General features: G+C 39.8%; 1 protein-coding gene across 6 annotated transcripts in view; it reads right to left on the minus strand.

Moving 5' to 3' along the window:
* JAKMIP2 (janus kinase and microtubule interacting protein 2) overlaps positions 1-21,083 on the minus strand; it is a 197,466-nt gene that overhangs the window by 22,940 nt on the left and 153,443 nt on the right. For all 6 annotated transcript variants that reach the window (XM_063811576.1, XM_063811575.1, XM_063811574.1 and 3 more), the window contains 5 exons: positions 20,492-20,557; positions 15,351-15,419; positions 12,390-12,467; positions 9,573-9,776; positions 3,971-4,036 (listed from right to left, as the gene is read on the minus strand). In XM_063811576.1, the coding sequence (XP_063667646.1) occupies positions 3,971-4,036; positions 9,573-9,776; positions 12,390-12,467; positions 15,351-15,419; positions 20,492-20,557 (483 nt within the window). The remainder of the gene's footprint in view (positions 1-3,970; positions 4,037-9,572; positions 9,777-12,389; positions 12,468-15,350; positions 15,420-20,491; positions 20,558-21,083) is intronic.

Consider the following 21,083-nt stretch of genomic DNA (forward strand, 5'->3'; position numbering starts at 1 on the left):
GTGTCTCAGAGATTCTGGTATGTTGTGTCTTTGTTCTCATTGGTTTCAAATAGCTTATTTGTTTCTGCCTTAATTTCGTTATTTACCCATTAGTCATTCAGGAACAGGTTGTTCGGTTTCCATGTAGTTGTGTGGTTTTAAGTGAGTTTCTTAATCCTGAGTTCTAATTTGATTGCACTGTTGTCTGAGAGACTGTTTGTTATGATTTCTGTTTCTTTTGCATTTGCTGAGGAGTGTTTTACTTTCAATTATATGGTCGATTTTAGAATAAGAGCTATGTGGTGCTGAGCAGAATGTATGTTCTGTTGATTTGGGGTGGAGAGTTCTGTAGATGTCTATTAGGTCTGCTTGGTCCAGAGCTGAGTTCAAGTCCTGAATTTCCTTGTTAGTTTTCTGCCTTGTTGATTAGTCTAATATTGACAGTGGGATGTTAAAGTTTCCCACTATTAATGTGTGTGAGTCTAAGTCTCTTTGTAGGTCTCTAAGAACTTGCTTTATGAATCTGGGTGTTCCTGTATTGGATGCATATATATTTAGGATAGTTCGCTCTTCTTGTTGCATCAATCTCTTTACCATTATGTAATGCACTGCTTTGTCTTTTTTTATTTTTGTTGGTTTAAAGTCGGTTTTATCAGAGACTAGAATTGCAACCCCAGCTTTTTTTTTTTTTTTTGGCTTTCCATTTGCTTGGTAAATCTTCCTCCGTTCCTTTATTTTGAGTCTATGTGTGTCTTTGCACATGAGATGGGTCTCCTGAATACAGTACACTAATGGGTTTTGACTTTTTATCCAATTTGCCAGTCTGTGCCTTTTAATTGGGGCATTTAGCCCATTTACATTTAAGGCTAATATTGTTATGTGTGAATTTGATCCTGTCATTGTGATGCTAGCTGGTTGTTTTGCCCATTAGTTGATGCAGTTTCTTCATAGCGTTGATGGTCTTTGCATTTTGGGTTGTTTTTGCAGTGGCTGGTACCAGTTTTTCCTTTCCATATTTAGTGCTTCCTTCAGGAACTCTTGTAAGGCAGGCCTGGTGGTGACAAAATCCCTTAGCATTTGCTTGTCTGTAAAGGATTTTATTTCTCCTTCACTTATGAAGCTTAGTTTGGCTGGATATGAAATTCTGGGTTGAAAATTCTTTTCTTTAAGAATGTTGAATATTGGCCCCTACTCTCTTCTGGCTTGTAGGGTTTCTGCTGAGAGATCCACTGTTAGTCTGATGGGCTTCCCTTTGTGGGTAACCCGCCCTTTCTCTCTGGCTGTGCTTAACATTTTTTTCCTTCATTTCAACCTTGCTTAATCTGATGATTATGTGTCTTAGGGCTGCTCTTCTCAAGGAGTATCTTTGTGGTGTTCTCTGTATTTCCTGAATTTGAATGTTGGCCTGTCTTGCTAGACTGGGGAAGTTCTCCTGGATAATTTCCTGAAGTGTGTTTTCAAACTTAGTTCCATTCTCTCTATCACTTTCAGGTACACCAATCAAACATAGGTTTGGTCTTTACACATAGTCTCATAGTCTCATATTTCTTAGAAGCTTTGTTCATTTCTTTTCAGTCTTTTTTCTCTAATCTTGTCTTCACACTTTATTTCATTAAGTTGATCAATCTCTGTTATCCTTTCTTCCACTTGATTGATCCAGCTATGGATACTGCATGCTTCACAAAGTTCTTGTGCTGTGTTTTTCAGCTCCATCAGGTCATTTATGTTCTTTTCTAAACTGGTTATTCTAGTTAGCAATTCCTCTAACCTTTTATTAAGGTTCTTAGCTTCCTTACATTGGGTTATAACATGCTCCTTTAGCTCAGAGGAGTTTGTTATTACCCACCTTCTGAAGCCTACTTCTGTCAATTCGTCAAACTAATTCTCCATCCAGTTTTGTTCCCTTGTTTGCAAGGAGTTTTGATCCTTTGGAGGAGAAGAGGCGTTCTGGTTTTTGGAATTTTCAGCCTTTTTGTGCTGGTTTTTCCTCATCTTCATGGATTTATTCACCTTTGGCCTTTGCTGTTGGTGACCTTCGGATAGAGTTTTTGCATGGTTGTCCTTTTCATTGATGTTGATGCTATTGCTTTCTGTTAGTTTTCCTTCTAACAGTCATGCCCCTCTGCTGCAAGTCTGCTGGAGTTTGCTGGGGGTCCACTCCAGACTCTGTTTGCCGGTTATCACCAGCAGAGGCTGCAGAATAGCAAAGATTGCTGCCTGCTCCTTCCTATGGAAGCTTCGTCCCAGAAAGGCACACGTCAGATGCCAGCCAGAGTTCTTCAGTAGGAGGTGTCTGTCGACCCCTCCTGGGAGGTATCTCCCAGTCAGGAGGCACGGTGGGGGGGCTCAGGGACCCACTTGAGGAGGCAGTCTGTCCCTTCACAGAGCTTGAGCGCTATGCTGGGAGATCCACTGCTCTCTTCAGAGCCAGCAGGCAGGAATGTTTAAGTCTGCTGAAGCTGCACCCACAGCTGCCCCTTCCCCTAGGTGCTGTGTCCCAGGAAGATGGGAGTTTTATCCATAAGCCCCTGAATGGGGCTGTTGCCTTTCCTTCAGAGATGCTCTGCCCAGAGAGGAGGAATCTAGACAGGCAGTCTGGCTACAGCAGCTTTGTGGCCCTGTGGTGGGCTCCACCTAGTCTGAACTTTCCCATGGCTTTGTTTACGCTGTGAGGGGAAAGCAGCCTACTCAAGCTTCAGTAATAGAGAATGCCCCTCCCCCCACCCAGATCGGGCACCCAGGTTGACTTCAGACTGCTGTGCTGGCAGGTAGAATTTCAACCCAGTGGGTCTTAGCTTGCTGGGATCCATGGGGGTGGGATCCGCTGAGCAAGACCACTTGGCTCCCTGGCTTCAGGCCCCTTTCCAGGGGAGTGAACGGTTCTGTCTTGATGGCATTCCAGGTGCCACTGGGGTATGAAATAAAAACTCCTGCAGCTAGCTCAGTGTCTGCCCAAACGGCCTCCTAGTTTTGTGCTTGAAACCCAGGGCCCTTGTGGTGTAGGCACCTGAGGGAATCTTCTGGTCTGTGGGTTGTGAAGACCATGAGAAAAGTGTAGTATCTGGGCCGGAGTGCACCAACCCTCACGGCGCAGTCCCTCATGGCTTCCCTTGGCTAGGAGAGGGATTTCCCCGACCCCTTGCGCTTCTTGGGTGAGGCAACACCCCACCCTGCTTTGGCTTACCCTCCATGGGCTGCACCCATTGTCTAACCAGTCCCAATGAGATGAACCAGGTACCTCAGTTAGAAATGCAGAAATCACCTGCCTTCTGTGTTGGTCTGGCTGGGAGCTGCAGATCGGAGCTGTTCCTATTCAGCCATCTTGCTCGGGAATTCCAGGCTTTGGCTTTTTTTGTTGTGCAAGCCTGTGTAGCTCGCTGCAGCTTGTTCAGCATCCCAGCCTGAGCTCTGTCTGTTCTCCCACCCCACACGCATTTCCAAGTGCCCTCTGTAAGAGCCATGTTGTTATATCCCTCAAAAACACTGGCTGACTTGGAAGAAGCAGCCACTCTTTGAGATCACTGGGGAAGTGACAGGACAACATGATTATCATATATCAACCCAAGTTTCTGAACTTATTGTTAAGGTGAAACTGCAGCACAAGGATGAAAGGTCTTTTTATGAATGATAATGGGAAAGGTAAAACAAAGGTGCTAAAAGATTTTTTTAAAAAAAGAGCAAAGTAGGGTAACAAAACTTGAAGAAACTTTTGGAAAGGAAATGAAGATAAGGAAGGGGAAACTAAGGAAAGAAAACACAGAAAAAATAGGAAAGCAACACAAAAGACAAATATGTGAAGGCTGGGTTACTGATGGCAGACACTTTGCTGACATTCTGTTTGACTGAAGGTGAAAGCTAGGTTTACTGTAACTATACCTGCCTCTGCAAGACACACAATAACTGAGAAGCCAGGAAGAAAATACAGTGAGCAAAATCAATATTGCTTTCTGATTAAACAAATAATAAGATAGTTATTCAATTTGACACCTACCTTTTCTTCTAAGTCTTTTATTTGTCTTTTCTGGATGTCTGTTTTATCTTCTAAGTCACGAATTCTCTGAAGAAAGAAAAGAAAAGAAAGAAAGCATCAGTAGGTGGTAAGTTGTGCGGAAAAATAATTTACCAAATGAAAACACGAAACTTCCTATACAAACCTGAATATTTGTACAAGCAGCTGGAAACATCGCATGTATGTTTTCCCCACCCAAAAACATGTTGCATGTTTCAGAAATTATCTATGTTTGTGGTAGAAAATCATTGTTACTGATTAACTTTTCAAAAAATATTTGCCACCTTTTCTACTGAGCCTATCCCTGTAGACCCCTTCCTAGTGAGGTGTAGATTCCACACCACTGACATTGAGTTTGGCAAAGAGACTTGTTTTGGCCAGTGGAATGCAAGTTGGAATAAGATTTGGGAATATCAAATCCTTGTAGAGGGTGTAGTATGTCTCAGAAGTAGAGAACAAGAAACAAGCTTTGTTATGAACCATTTGGATTGAGATTTTGATTGTTTGTTACCACATTAAAGATGGTTGAGGCTGACTCATATAGATGTAAACAATCCAATTGTTCTTTCTTAACCTTTTTATCTTAACCCCATTTCAACCCTGTTTCAGGATAGAATTTTCTCACAAAATAGAATTGGTAAATTCTCACAAAACAAAGTAGAGATTACACATCAACAAACATTCCCAGGAGGGAACTGGTAAATTAGGAAAACACCAGAATATAAGAAACATAACACAAGTAATCCTAAAGATGAAAAGTTCCAAGACTGTCTTTGAACTTACCTCTCAATTATGTAACAAAATTCCACTAATTTAAACACCGAATATTTGAAATCAACATTACATAACAATTATTTACAAGTAAAATAAAGTCTTCACATTTATATCTGGCAATCTGAAGGTTTTTTTGTGTTCATGTACATGGTTATATAACGCAGGCTTCTTATTTAATACCTCTGTAGGGAATAATTAGAAAACAGAGAAATGGAGTCTATGGAGAAAACACTAGAAGCCAAATGGGATGATAATATAGAGAGAGAGGTTTTTATAATGCAATGGTAGGAGAAAAAAAGGGAAGCTAGAACAAGGGGTACTTGAACTTGGAAAGCATATCTCCTTCTCTTTAAAAGAGTAGATCTCAACTGTTTGTCTCTCCCTGCCCCAGCCAGGGACATTTGGCAGTTCTGCACATTTTTTTAAAGTTAGTAAATATGTTTATTTATTTTAAGTTGTGTAATTCAGTGGTTTTAGTATATTCATAAAGTTGTGCAACCATCACCACTATCTAAATGTCTTGACATTTCTGTACTGTCACAACTGGGAGTATGTGCATCTAGCATCTACCGAGTAGAAGCCAGGAATGCTACTAAACATCCAATAAGGCACAGAACAGCCACCCCTCCCCCTAAAAAAGAATAAAGAATTATCTGCTTCAAAATTTCAGTAGTGCTGAAATTGAGAAAATCTTCTTTAAAGTAAGGGGGCTAAAGTTTGTGCAACAAGAGATGGTGTGTTTTGGTCAGAGTGAGACCATAAAGGTTAACCTTGAAATTATACCATAATGAATGCCGGAGAAAGGGATGGAACTGGAATGCTGATGGTGTGTTTATACGTGTATGATTTGTGTGCTGGTGTATATTTCCATAGTGCTGTCAGTGCTCCATAGCTACACAGTAAAAGAATAAATTTGCTAGATATCTCCACCTTGAGTGTTCAAGTAATTCCTTGGCATGTCTGCTGGATATGGAGGCAAGTACTATATGGACAAAATCATGAATATGTAAAATTACTGCAGTACCCATTCAGCCATCACATCTATGCTTGTTGGGCACCTCCTTACATGCTCATGACTGTGCTGAATGTAATGGACAGTACAGATAAGGCACCAGTTAGTTCCTAATTTCAAAGAACTATCAGATCCAGATGAAATAACAAAATTAAATAGAAAATGTAAACGATGGAAAAAAACTGAATAACTTTGTCACCCATCTCCAATTCCTAGTGCAGTGTTTAGCATGGAGAAGGTGTCCACACATATTTTTTTGTCAAATAAATGTGTTATGCTACATCATATGACATATACTTGATTTCTTCTTGCTTCCCATCCCTTTGCCATCCACCCAACAGAAAACCTTGCTGGATCTAAAACATTCCTTTTCTACCTACTTCTTTTTATCTCTACTGATACCAAGTTCACCAAGTCATTGTCTTCCCTTGTCAGGGCTGGTGTGGCAGCTTCTACCTGCTCTTCCTGCCTTTTATTTTGACCATCTTACTCCATCAATAGCAGCCATTGTGAACTCTCAGAATGTAAAAATGATCTCCACGGTCCCCTGAGTTTAAGCGGGTGGGGAAGAAAAGAAGGAAGAGTTAGTTGAGTTGTACTCAGAATAAAACTCAAACTCCTGCAAAGCCCTGTGTGATGTGGCCCTTTCTTAGCTCTGCAACGTCTCCTCCTATCAACCTCACTCTGGCTCTGCGTGCTCCTGACATTCTAGCCTTTGCTCTGTTCCTTGACTATTCCAAACTTATTCCCATGATAGGGACTTTGCCCTTGCTGTCCCTGTCTTCTGGGACACTTGGCCAAGATCTTTGTGTGGCTCATTTCTTGGATCTTAGGTATCTTCAGAGAGGCCTCCTCTGACCAGCCAGCCTAAAGTGGCCAATCCTACTCCCAAACTCACATACACATTGTATATGTTTCTGCATAGCACTTATTGCCACTCTCAGAAATTGCCTCAGTCATTGTTCATTTGTGCTGTGGCTCTGTCCCTGTCCCTCTGTGAGATAGATGAGAGTAGTGATCTGTATGTCTTTGCTTACCATTATACTCCCAGCACCTGGTACACAGCAGGCCCTCAATAAATGGTTGTGAATGAGTGCATAACAGAATATAGAATGTAGATATCTTGAGCAGTATGTGGTTCATTTTTAAAATTTTCATCAGGGAGAGGATCCTGACTGGGTTGGATCTTAAACTGGGACTGGAAAAATGAGAACACTTGGATCAATGCAATGGAAACTAATGGACACTTTAGGATGAGCAATTATGCAACAAGGGCTTAGAGGTGGAAAATCACAGCACAAGTGGGACCAGGATGTTTTGCATGAGTGGAGAGGGAAGTATGCTCTGGGGTTGGGTCAAATCTGGTTTTGGAGGGCGGGGTAGTCAGCTACTGAAGGACCTGAAGAGACCTGCGTAAGACTCTACTCAACTGTAAATTGGATCATGGAGGCTTTGGGGCAAGAATGTACCATGAGGAAAAATGGAAGAACCTGTGATGAGATGTGTGGTGGATTGAAAAGGGGAGAGCTAGAACTAGGTCCTCATGGCACCTGCATGTACTTTTAAAAATGCTATTTATTATGATATATCATAATTATCTTTCTTTGTGTTAATCATTTTATAACCATCTATGGGTTCTATGTTTTGTGAAGGCAAGGTCCACGGTGAATTCTCTGTCTAGCACAGTACTTAGCACCTAGGAAACACATTTAAAAGTTTGACTGAATAAATGCATAGATGATGGAGTCAGATTCACATAGAGAACATTTGGCAGTACCTGGAAGTTGGTGGAATAATGAAAGGTCCTGCACATGCCTGGGGTGACAAAAATGAACAAAATGGACCAGTATCAAAAACATTTCAGGGGAAATGCCAGTTGGATGTGGTGCTGTATTAATGCTTACAGGGAAAGAACAGAGAATACTCCAGTGTTTCTAGCCGGAGTGATTTCAGATATGGTAATTCTACTAAGACAGGCAGATGGGGAGAGAGAAGAGAAGTAAGGATAAGAACGCATCAGTTCACTCTTAAACATTCAAGCAGAACTGTGTAATACATGGTTAGTGATATACTTTAGAAATTAGAGTATATTACATAGTTATATATAAAAAATCCTGGCCAATATCTTCTGGAATAATTCTATGAAACACAGCTATTAATTAAAAGGGAAGAAGAAGAGTAAGAAATAACTGGGAAAGGCATATTCTAATGAACATTTGTTTAGAAGATGGATGGAAAATGTCAATGAAACTCCCTGAGGTTCAGAAATGTACTATCAGCACTACTGGATAACTTAAACAAAACCAACTCTTTCAGGGGTGAAGTATCTTAGCTAAATGGTTAAAGAAATACTCAAATGGAATACAGTTTTTATCATAAATAAATTTAGATAACTATGAGTCCATCTTAAAAGTAAACACTTCAGTGTTTCCATGACATAACTCCCAATTTGTTGAAAGTAATTACATGGTATTGCAGCACAAGAAATTTGTGCAGAGTACATTTTTATCCCCTGCTAGAAGAAAAGAATGCATGAAGCAATGCAATGATGGCATAGAGTCTATTATTAAAGACTTTAAGAAGTCTTTCCATGGGTCAAAACTCAAACTTTTGTGATGGAATCTGAAGGGGCATTAATAGGAACATGCAGGTATTTATCATTTCTGGGACACGTGGCTTCAGAATTCTCCACCTACTTGGGTAATCTATTAGCCTATAAAATCCACAAAGCTCCTGCCTGCATCTGAAGTGTGCTAAGTGTCATGTCCCCGATGAATTGTTTTTATTTGCCTCATAAAAGAACCCCTGCCTCTTTTCCACTTACCTTGATCGCTGAAGACCACACGATTCTTACCGCCTATTCATACCATCTGAATTTTGTACCAGTTGCTTCTTATAGCTTCTGAGGATTGAATACTATAACCTGACACTTTCAATACTGGAATCCTTATTGAATCTGTATTTTGACCAGGACCTCAGCCCTCAACTGTCAGGCTATGGCATGAATAAAGAGTTACAATTAAAAATTTTGGCTGGAAATTAGTAGTGGGTGCCTATTTTGGACCTTGCTGATGAATCACATAAGTCATGGATGACGGTACAATACAGTGGTTAGACACACTGACCTTGGAGTTCAGCAGACCTAGGCTGTCATCCTGACTGTTGCTTACCATCTGTGTTATCTTGGACAAATCACTTAAGCATTCTTATCTACAGTATTGTTATCTCCAAAATTGAGATAATAAAAATACTTACCTCATAGGGCTATTATGAAGATTAAATGAAATGATGTAAGTAGAGTCCTTAGTTTAGTTACTGACATAAAGCAAATGTCAGTAAGTAAACAGCAGCTGCCAGGCTTTGTTGGTGGTGATGTTTGTAATGTGGACGGTCTTTGCTCTCTTTTACACTATTCGGATTATTATCAGGCTTGTTTATGGACTACAGTGAGCAATACATGGGAAGCACTATTTTTGCCCTGGAGAGTGTCCTGCTTCCCTGCATAAGGCAGATAATCAGACACCATGAAATTCAAAGGGTATTCCATGAAAACGTAGTTCTAAAAATAGTAGCAGTATTCAGTCCTTCTGAAATGCCAATTTTCTCAAGATTGAATTATTATAAAACTGTCACTTTTGTATGTGCATGAAGGTAGAAAACAATGGTTATTTATTTTACTCTCTGAAAATAACTTGTATCTCCTGGGCTTCTCCATACCCATACTCAATACTGTGTACCTAGTACTAAGTTCCATTTGCTAGTACTAACCCTACGCAGAGGCAGTGACTCAGTCCTCACCTGATGGGCTTGCTGTAAGAGCTCCATTCTCTCCTGAAGAATCTGACAGTCATACTCTCTGCTCTTCCTCAGCATTTGCCGCCGTAATTTTTCTACTGCCGTCCTCAGCTCCTCTTGCTGTTTTTCACTTAATAATTCACCAAACTTGATAACAGTTTCTTGCTGTAGAGCATTGTACAAAGTAGCTTCTAGTTCCTGGATTCTCTGGCAAATAGAATTAGAAAAGTCTAACTTTGGAACTTGGCATTGATATCTGGTGTGGGAGTGCATGCTATGTATGTATATGTGTATGGCTGCCAACTTTAGGCTTATAGGATCTTAGCAAGAAAATAATTTCAAAACTTCTCTAGCCTAATTACACTTCTGAAAATCTCCTTTTATGAGATTCCATAAGGGTCATCTAGCCAATTCATGAACTTCTCTAGTGAGGGAACATTTGTTCTTTCTTGGGACCCTGTCCATTTTATATACTTTTCCTTTTTAGAAAGCCCTCGCTTTGTTATAATAACTGTAGTTCCTATCCTAAAGTGTAGCTGAGAATAAGTGTGTTCTCACTTCTACTTGACAGCTCTGGCCAGGCACGGTGGCTCACACCTGTAATCCCAGCACTTTGGGAGCCCGAGGCAGGCGGATCATCTGAGGTCAGGAGTTCGAGACCAGCCTGGCCAATGTGGTGAAACCCCATTTCTACTAAAAATATAAAAAATTAGGTGGGCGTGGTGGTGCGCACCTGTAATCCCAGCTACTCTGGAGGCTGAGACAGAAGAATCACTGGAACCCGAGAGGCGGAAGTTGCAGTGAGCCGAGATCACGCATTGCACTCTGGTCTGTGCAACAAGAGTGAAACTCCATCTCAAAACAACAGCAACAAAAAACAAACAAACAAAAAACAACAAGACAGCTCTTCATACATTTAAAGACATCTACCATGGTGGCCATACTTCTGGAAATAAATAGTCTAAGTTAGAACAAAATACTTCAAATTGGAGGTATATCTTATGCACAAAATACTGCCCCCGTTTTATTAATACATGACAAACCTCTGGTACTTGAAGATGGCTTTATGGTCGCCATATTTTTTCTTGAAATAAAATTGAGAAATAAAATCCAAAAAATGACCTAAAGTTTTGGAATTGGTCTGTTTTTAAGTTCTCTGAGATTTATGGCTGCTCTCATTATAATATTTCTCTGAGTCTTTCTTTTGTAGATGACGGATGCACTGCCTTCATCTTTTTCTTTCCTTTTTTGATATGCTTCAGATAACAGTTGCTAAAATCTACAATCTTATCCCTTCTAAGTTTGACAGAAGTGACCAGACATGCTTTGGTGAGAAATATTTTCCTAGCTCTTGTCCTGGGCTAAGCAGGTCTCATCTTTTTAAGGATAAATATGGTTTTCTGAATGAGTACTCAGTAGTCTCGGGACCCACATAAACACACAACTTAATTTCGTATAGGTAGAAGAGGCAAGGGTGAAAGGTAGAAGTGAAGCAAAACTCACTTCCTTCTCTGTCTCTAATTAGCATCAAATACCCATTCTCTTCTTTCCCCATCAAACAAGCTCAGAATCTCTTACTCATTTTGGAATGCAAAGACAAGTTCATCTTTGTTACAAGCAGGGACTAAGTGCTTCACTCTTTCCCCAAAAGTGACTCAAGCTGCTTCCAGGAAAGCATTATAAAAACCTCTGCTAGGAATTCTTTGAAATGTTCCTTTAACTTGCTCTTTTTCTTTTGATTCATAATTGTGAATTAATGGAGGGTGGAGCATAAGGAGAGAAGAAATGTGAGCTGTAGTTCATTATGAAGAAGCATGCAATAGGAATTTGGTAGAGGGGAATGGATCACATGTGCTCCTTAATCAGCATAATCTTCTGTGGGAGACAAAAAGGCACAGCCCATTTACCATGGAAGCCTCAGTTACTGTGGCTGGATTATAGTAGGCCACAGGATCTGGAGTCAGATCTACACACTACCTATTTATCAACTTGGGCAAAGTTCTTATATTCTCTAAATCTTACTATCCTCATATGTAAGATATGAATAATAATCCTACCTATATCTCACAGGGTTGTTGTAAGAGATAAATGAATTAAAAATATGCATAACAAACATTAAACACATTATTCCACCACTAGATCAGACTCCCAAATGATTGGATTTGGTTTAATAAAATTTCTCTTTAATCTACACTGCCATCCAAACTGTTCTTCATTTAATATTATCCAACAACATATATTTAATTGTTTTTGTTTTATTTTGTTTTGAGACAAGATCTTGCTCTGCTGCCCAGGCTGGAGTACAGTGGCATGATCACAACTCACTGAAGCCTTGACCTCCCAGGCTCAATGAATCCTCCCTCCTCAGCCTCCTTAGTGGCTAGTACTACAAAGTGCATGTCACCATGATTGGCTAATTTTTGTATTTTGTATTTTTATTTTTATTTTTTGGAGATACAAGGTTTCACCATGTTGCTCACACTGGTCTTGAATTCCTGGGCTCAAGGGATCTGCCCACCTTAGTTTCCCAAAAGTGCTGGGATTACATGCATGAGGCACCACGTCTGGCCTTTTAATTGTTAAAAAATGAAGTATAATTAAATATTTATTAGGTATTATAGGAATATCTTATAAGAATCTTAGAATAAGTAAAGAGCTAGGAATGTATTTGTTCTAAAATTAGATCTGAAAACCAGTAAATGAATGAACTGCATGTCGTGATCTATTCAAGTACATAGCATGGAAAATTAAATAGGATACTTTATTCCACAGTGCATAACTGTAAATACTGCAGGTATCTCTATCACTTGTTGTACCTACCATATATGCTTGGTCAAGAGCTTGTTTTCTGTAGTCTAGTTCTTCCTCCAGATAGCCTTTTATTTTGCAGAACTGTTCCTATAACAAAGGGCCATATTGATAGAGTCAGCTTAGTTAACTAGAAAGTGACGTACAAATGGTATTGATCAATGTTTCCTCTAATTCTACCATAAGACAAATCACTAGTATTTGTAGAGTCATAAATTTTGTCTGTTAGGGAAATAGTTCAACTCTCATAGTCTCACACAGGAATGTGAAAATCAATGGAAAGCAGCATAAAAGATATAATGAAAAATCCACATAGAATGCTCTAAAAGATTTTTAATCTGAGAGCACGTGATTAAGTATAGATTTTGACTAGTGTTTAATAATAATAAGCCTATCTATGTAAATGTATTATGATAATATGTTTTTGTAAGAATGTGATAAAATGTAACATAGCTGGGTTGCATAATCAACAAGTTTAACTGATTCAAATTCATCTGTGTACAACTAGCAAACATAAGGACAAAAATAGCAACTTAAAGAGTGGGAGTGATTCCACCCACACTGCTGCTTAATGAGTGGGTGTCTGCTTTTGCCACAAAGCCAGTGTGAGCTGGGAAAAGTCAATCTGATGTTCCCTCTCTTGTTCTCAGTTTCTGTGTGCTTCTCATATTATGAGCATCTTGCCATTAGCACTTAAAACTATATTTTGGGTACAACATAGTCCCAAGCACAAGTCAATTGTTTCTTTGGGTGTTTAACAAGGAACAAAGACTTCTTCCAACTCTGAAGAAAAACTCAATGGTGTTGACTTTTGAGAGATCGTATATCTGTATGGAGTAATTTTGCTGTTGACTTTGCTGGTGACTGCTGAATTCCAGTACCTAGAACAGTGCCTGATACAGACTAATTGCTTAATTAATATTTGTGTTTTTAAAGAGCTTTCAAGGGTAATTTTGAAGAGAAATTGTTCATTTGGAAAGCTTTCTTGGACAAATATAAAAATAAAATAAAATAACAAACTGTTCTTTTTATATGCTTTGACATTGGAGCCTAACCTCTTAGTAAAATGTGAGCACTGTATAAAATATAAGCAAATAATTTATAAGCTATAATGTGCTACACAAATGCAAGTTGTTTTTATAGGATTCCCTCATCCAATAGGAATCCACTACATGTTTTCTAGTTATAATGATAACATTAATCATAATCTTGTTATAAATTTATGTCTTTTTTTTGAGACAGAGCTTCGCTCTTGTTGCCCAGGCTGGAGTGCAATGGCGCGATCTCGGCTCACTGCAAACTCCGCCTCCTGGGTTCAAGCGATTCTCCTGCCTCAGCTTTCCGAGTAGCTGGGATTACAGGCATGTGCCACCACGCCCGGCTAATTTTGTAGTTTTAGTAGAGACGGGGTTTCTCCATGTTGGTCAGGCTGGTCTCGAACTCCTGACCTCAGGTGATCTGCCTGCCTCGGCCTCCCAAAGTTCTGGGATTATAGGCATGAGCCACTGTGCCCAGACGAATCTTGTTATAAATTTCTATGCATTGCTGTAAGTTAATAATAACCAATTTTTAGACTTGGTGAGTAAAAAGAAACTTTTAAAATTGTGGTAAAATGCACATAACATTTACAACCTTACTCATTTTTAATTCATTTTTGAGTGTATAGTTCAGTAGTACAAAGTATATTCACATTGTTATGCAACCAATGTACAGAATTTTTCATGCTGCAAAACTGAAACTATACCCATTATACAACAGCTCTATGTTTCCCCTTCTCACCTTCTGGCAACCACAGTCTACTGTCTGTTTCTAAGTTTGATTAATCTAGCACCTCACATGAGTGGATTCATATAGTATTTACAATTCTGTGAATAGCTTATTTCACTTAACGTAGTGTCCTGAAAGTACATCCATATTGTAACTTGTATCAGAACTTCCTTCCTTTTGAAGGCTAAATAATATTCCATGATATGTATACACCACCTTTTGTTTATCTGTTCATCCATTGATGGACATTTGCGTTACTTCTACCTTTTGGCTATTGTGAATAATGCTGCTATGAACATGGGTGTATAAATATCTCTTCCAGACTCTGGTTTCAATTCTTTTGGATACACACCCAGAAGTGGTATTGCTGAATCATATAGTAATTCTATTTTGATTTTTTTGAGCAACCGCCATACTTTTTTTCATAGTGGCTGTACCAGTTTTACATTCCCATCAGTAGTAAAGAAGGGTTTCAATTTCCCCTTATCTTTGCCAACACTTGTTTTATCTTTTTGGTTGTGGGAACACAGGGTCTTGCTCTGTTGCCCAGGCTGGAATGCAGTGGTACAAAAATAGCTCACTGTAGCCTCCACCTCCTGGGCTCAAATGATCCTCTTGCCTCAGCCCCCTGAGTAGCTGGGACCACAGGCACGTACCACTATGCCCACTAATTATTTTTTGTAGAGATGGGTTCTCACTATGTTGTCCAGGCTGGTCTCCAACTCTTGCGCTCAAGCACACTTCCTGCCTTAACCTCCCAAATTGCTGGGACAGGTGTGAGCCACTGCACTAGGTCTTTTGTTCTACTCTTTTTTTTTTTTTTTTGATAAGAGCTATTCTAATGGATGTAAGGTGGCTTAGGGATTTTTAAAATCAGATTTACACCCTCCATTTCTGTAATTTTTCCTTGTTAATTAAATAAAGTGGAAAAATTATTTAGCCTAAGAAAGAAAACATAAGAAAACTCAATTTTCTTCGGCATTAGTTTTGGATATTTTCCAAAAACTAACATTTTTTGGGGGGAGAATATAGCCTGAAATTGTTTGGTACTTCTGGTAATTTTTTTTCCATCTTCTGTACATAAAATAATAATGGAAAGATGACAAACTTTCATCAGTGCCAGATAAAACTGGTAGAGGCAACTTTAATTTTCCATTTGCCTTGTAAGTTTTTCTTAATTTTTACAATATCTCATCTTGTACTTACCATGTCACTTTCCAATTCCATCATTTTCTGGTGTAGGGCAGCCTCAGCTCCTTCAATCTGCTGGATCCACTAAGGGGTTAACAAGACAAAAGTGTTTGACATGGCTGCTTGATATGGTGTATATCTGTGTGCCCCCATGAGGTGCTCCGTCTCCTCCCCTTATGTCTCAGGAAGAAGACTGAGAACTGAAGCAAAAACAACACCTTTTTTTGCTTGTTTGTTTCTTTTGTTTTTGAAACGGAATCTCGCTCCGTTGCCCAGGCTGGAGTGCAGTGACGTTATCTCGGCTCCTGCAACCTCTGCCTCCCGCTTTCAAGCAATTCTCTGCCTCAGCCTCCCGAGTAGCTGGGATTACAGGCGCCTGCCACCACGCCTGGCTAATTTTTGTATTTTTAGTAGAGACGGGGTTTCATCATCTTGGCCAGGCTGGTCTTGAACTCTTGACCTCATGATCCACCTGCCTCAGCCTCCCAAAGTGCTGTGATTATAGGTGCGAGCCACCGTGCCTGAACCACATTTTTATCTCATAGTTCAGAAACAAGACTACAGTCTTCCTTGTATTCATTCATTCACCCATTCAACAAATGCATTTATGGATGACTAGCAAGTGTCAGGTGCTGTACCAGGTCCTAGGGCTGCAGTGGTGAACCAGATCAACAAGACTCCTGCCCTTATTGGAGAACACCATGGGAGGCTTTCTTGTGAGTGATAATTGCACTGGGGTCCAAAGAATGGGTGAGAGATGACTGGGAAAAAATGAAGAGGAAGTTCCAAGTGGAAGGGACATCATGTCCAATAGCTCTATTGTTGGAGGAAGCAGGATGAGAGAAAGAAGGCCAGGTACACTGGAGAATTGGGACAACAGTAATTTTTCAGTATATAAAACTGATTACAGCAAAGTGGGGAAGAATTATTTTTGTGAAGTGGAGGTGTTCTAAATCACATAAAAACTTATCTTTCCCAGTACTCAGAATATATGATATTTATGTTAGCACTGATAAACACTCTGAATGCAGACTTTGAATAATATGTGACCCTACCATATACAGGTTTTTATAGAACAAATTATTATAATGAATCTCTAGCAAGTTAAATGTCAGCTTATATTTTAGGGAAGCAATTGGGCATAATAATTAAGTGGGTTCTGAAGACAGACTACCTTGGCCGTAATTTCAATTCCAGCTTTTCATGGGTGGGTGGCATGGAAAGGTTACCTGATTTCTCTAAGTCTCAAGTTTCTTGTCTGTCAAATGGGATTAATAATAAGTAAAGATTAAGGAAGTAAAAAACATGAGGCAGTATCCATTGTGTATTGGATGTACTAGTGGTATCTCACTACAAGGTACTATTTATTTATTTATTTATTTATTTATTTATTTATTTTTTGAGACAAAGTCTCACTCTGTCACCCAGGCTGGAGTGCAATGGCACGATCTTGGCTCACTGCAACCTCTGCCTCCAGGTTCAAGCGATTCTCCAGCCTCAGCCTCCCAAGTAGCTGGGATTATAGGTGCACGCCTCCATGCCTGGCTAAGTTTTTGTATTTTTAGTAGAGACGGGGTTTCACCGTGTTCCCCAGGCTGGTCTTGAACTCCTGAGCTCAGGCAATCCAGCCACCTCGACCTCCCAAAGTGCTAGGATTACAGGCGTGAGCCACTGCACCCAGCCCCAGATAGTTCTTTCTAGGTTACCTGTGATAAATTATGCAGCACAGCGAGACTTTTATACACAACAGCCTTGATACTTACAAGGGGATACCATGTTCAACCACTCCTTGGCTGTGGGGAACATGGTGAAAGAAAAGAGGCATGCCGAGACTGGAGAGGTGCTAAGTTCTTTGCACATACACATGGTTTCCCCTTGAAACAAATTTCAGTCAGTCATGGGTTTTGTGTAAATAGACTCATATTGCAATTGTACCCATCCAAAACCTAAAATCCTTCATCTTGCTTGCTGTCCATTTGTTATCAAGAAACATATTTTTTAAAATCATGTTTTTAAGAGTACTGTGAACTAAAGTCATTACATCATGAGCGTTAGATATAGATTTGTGTGTTGGTTGCTGTTCCTTCCTACTTGTGTAATACAGGACAAGTTACTGAATATCCCAAGCCTCAGTTTCCTCATGTATAAAATAAAAACAATGGTACCCCAATGTACATTATTTGGGTGGCGGATACACTAACAGCCAAGACTTCACCACTACACCGTGTATCCATGTAATAAAAGTACACCTGTACTCCGTAAATTTATACAAATTAAAAAATAGTGGCAACTGTAGAATGGTTGTAAGGAACAGTACATAAGTACATAATGTACTTATGGCATTGAGTGCAGTATCCAGCCCCTAATATGTTCTCACTCAAGGTCACTGCCATTATTTTTAATACAAAGTGACAACTGGGTTTGCTTGTTGGAATTTTGTCTAGGCTCAAATTCTGGCTAAAGATCATACTCCCATATAACAGAGTGCTATTCAAATTGGTAGTCTCAAGACATTCATTGTTGTTGTTTAGAATCACTTGGATGTAGAAACTTTTCTGTGAATCCCACAGACAAGAGGTAAATTTAATCTGTGCATTGCAAAAGTCTGCACAAAAGGCAGCTGAACAGACCATGAGCACTTTAGGGAAGGCTTGTGTCTTGTTCATCCGGTTCCTAGCTTTCTACCACAGTGCTAAGCACAGAGTCATCACCCTGTATTTGTTCAACTGGTCCCTATACCTTTCTTGCAAAAAAAGTAAGCAGAGGCATGGGCTAATTTGCCTCAGCTCCGACAGCCCAGCTCCCATGGGGTCTGCAAAGCCTATTTCCCGCAGGAGGAGGAGTTTGGTGCAAGACGTAAGATCATGGGCTTTAGAACCAGACTCCTTGGGTGTGAATCCTGACTCCATCAACTTCAGGCTGTGTGACCTTAGGCAGTTATCTACCTTTTTTGTGCTTCAGATTCCTTGTGTGAAATAAAGGTCACAATAGTACCTAGTCTCCAGCAGTTAGAAAGTGCCTATCTCAAAAGGAGCACTGCGCAAGTCTTGGTTCTGATAAGCACAGTTGTTGGTTCTGATAAGTACAGTCGTACTGCACCCACACAGGGCAGGGAGCAGAAGATATTTCTCCCATCAGTCTCAGTAAATGTGAGACACACAAGGCTGTATTTCCTTTCTTTCACCTCCTCAGTCCTCATCTTCCATAGAATCAGCCCATGTTTTGTTTGTAGCCCTAAACCCAGGCGATTTTTTCTTGCAGTAAAGAATTGCAGCCCTTCATGATTCCAGCTGAATAAGGCTCTCTCGCTATCATTGCCAGATGATAGCAGCACTGGAGGCACAGACTGTGTTTTTTTCATCTTTGTGTTGTCACTGAAATGGTGTCTTGTGAGCATTCACAAATTCACACCTTTGCTCCTTCAGTTAACATTTATTCATGACTTACTACATGTGCTGGACTGGTGTGAAAAGCTAGGGCAAAAAACAGGGGGTGGGGAGTGGAGAGACACAACTATTTGTCCTCATGGGCCTTAGAGTCTAGTGGTAGTTAGATGGAGCCATATGACAAATGCAAATGGACAGTGCAATGCAATTGTCAAAAGCCATGGGAGCAGTAGCACAGGCCACTGTGGGAACATAGAGCAGGAACACCTAAGGGGGCTTGGATGAACAGGCAGGCTTCCTCATTATGGGGAAGTCTGATGATCAAGATTTAGCCAGGCAGAGGTAGAAAGGCAAGATGGGACTATCTTCCAGGTAAAAAGATCAGTGTAAAGGACCAAGAGTGGAGAATGGAGAGAGAAAGAGAGAGAGAGAATGGAGGGAGAGAAGGGAGAGGAGACACTAGAGAAATAGGTAGATAAGACTCAAATCCCAGAGGGTCTGTATGCCAAATTCTAAATTTGGACCTTCTGTTAGAGATAATGCGGCATTTGCTGGGGAGGGATCAGAGAAAGTGATTAGGTCTGTAATTAAACTGTGTAGGAAGTAAGCTTTTTAAAAGAAAAAATTCCAGCTTTCATTTTATTTCACATGTAAATACTTCAATGTGTATCTCTAACAGATAAAGCCTTTCTGTAAAACAAAACAAAACAAAAAAAAAACAAAACCCACAAGGTTATTGGTACACTTTACAAAATTAACATTAATTACTTTTGTCATCTGATACCCAGTCCACATTAAATTTCTCCAGTTGTCAACAAAATGTCCTTTTTAAAAAACACCTGGTTAAGTGTCTTTTTATTTCATAGCTATACTTCTTTGTTCTCCCTGTTTTTTATTTCATTCTTTTGTTTGAGTAACTTAACTGTTATTTGGCCCATAGAATTCCCTCATTTCAGATTGGAGAGAGCTGATTGCTTGCTCTCATTTTATCCAACCATGTGCACATGACTCTCAAGTATTTACTGGTCCTTTTTTTTTTTTTAAAGGAGATGGAGTCTCACTATGTTGCCTAGGCTGAAGTACAGCGGTTACTCACAGGCATGATCATAGGACACTACAGCCCCAAATTCTTGGGCTCAAGTGAGCCTCCTCCCTCAGCCTCCAAAGTAGCTAGGACTATAGCTATACATACCATCCAGCCAGGCTTTATGCATTGATTCATGAGGTACTCTGAATACACCAATTTATCTGGCCATTTACCAGGTTTAGACACAAGGTGGAGCCAGAGCGCAGTTAGTGTTGATTTTCTCCTGACAGTCTCTATGTCGGGCTTTCTGAATGAGAAGGCAATGAGCCCCTACTAAGCCACAGGATCAGTTGGGAGCAATGGTAGGTACACACCCCAGGATAAGTCTATGACAAGAGCAATGCTCCAGTTTATCATCGCCCCACAAAATTCTTCTCTGTGGTTTCCCAGCTTGGTAGGGATTGTGTAAATAATGTAATCCAGAAGGTTTTCTGTTTTTAAAAAATTATATATATTTTTAAGGAACTTCAAAGCAAAAATTAGCCACCCATCCCAAATCAGTGTATAGACTTTTCGTTTGGGTGTTCTCATTCTATCTGGGTTGTACTACCCTTAAAAATAAAATGTGTATTAGGTATTCACACACAGTCATGTGCAGAAGGAATGTCCTTCACACCCTAGCCTGCTCGTTCAGTATTAAGCCAGACACCGAGATGATTTGAAATGTTTGTATGGCTCATTACCTTCTCTGCCAGGGACAGCACAGTGCTGGCCTGAATTATGGCCACTTGTTCTTCATTTCTTAAATTCTGTAAAAAATAAGAAAGGCCATCAGCTGAACATACTGACATTATTTACCCCAAAGAAAATACTGTCTGACTGACTGCTACAGAGCATTCTGTATAAGCCTGTATAGAATCTTAACAAATTCCTATTCTGTTTAGTAATAATTCTGAACAAAGAGTTAATCAAAACCTGGAAGAAGTATATTAAACGTGATTTTTAAAATATCTCCTTAACACCGATTTGATTTTGTGTCACTGGAGGCATACTTTATTAATAGTCATGTTATGAGAAAAACAGAAACCAAAATGGAATAAAAAACAGTTTCTTCATAGAAGTTTTGATGTAATTTTACTAATTCTGTTCTCTCCTTTGATAATTTTTCAAGGGAAAAGCGGTGATTCCTTCAACCTACAAGCACCATTCACATAGTATCACAATAAATGGTCCTCCCACTGAATTAATGTGCCTTGACCCTGTCTGGAAGATGTTTTCGGAAAGAAAATGCATTATAGCCTCCTGGTCCATTTTTATGGCACTGCCAACAACCCT

Source organism: Pan troglodytes, chromosome 4, assembly GCF_028858775.2.
Source record: "Pan troglodytes isolate AG18354 chromosome 4, NHGRI_mPanTro3-v2.0_pri, whole genome shotgun sequence".
Lineage (NCBI taxonomy): Eukaryota > Metazoa > Chordata > Mammalia > Primates > Hominidae > Pan > Pan troglodytes.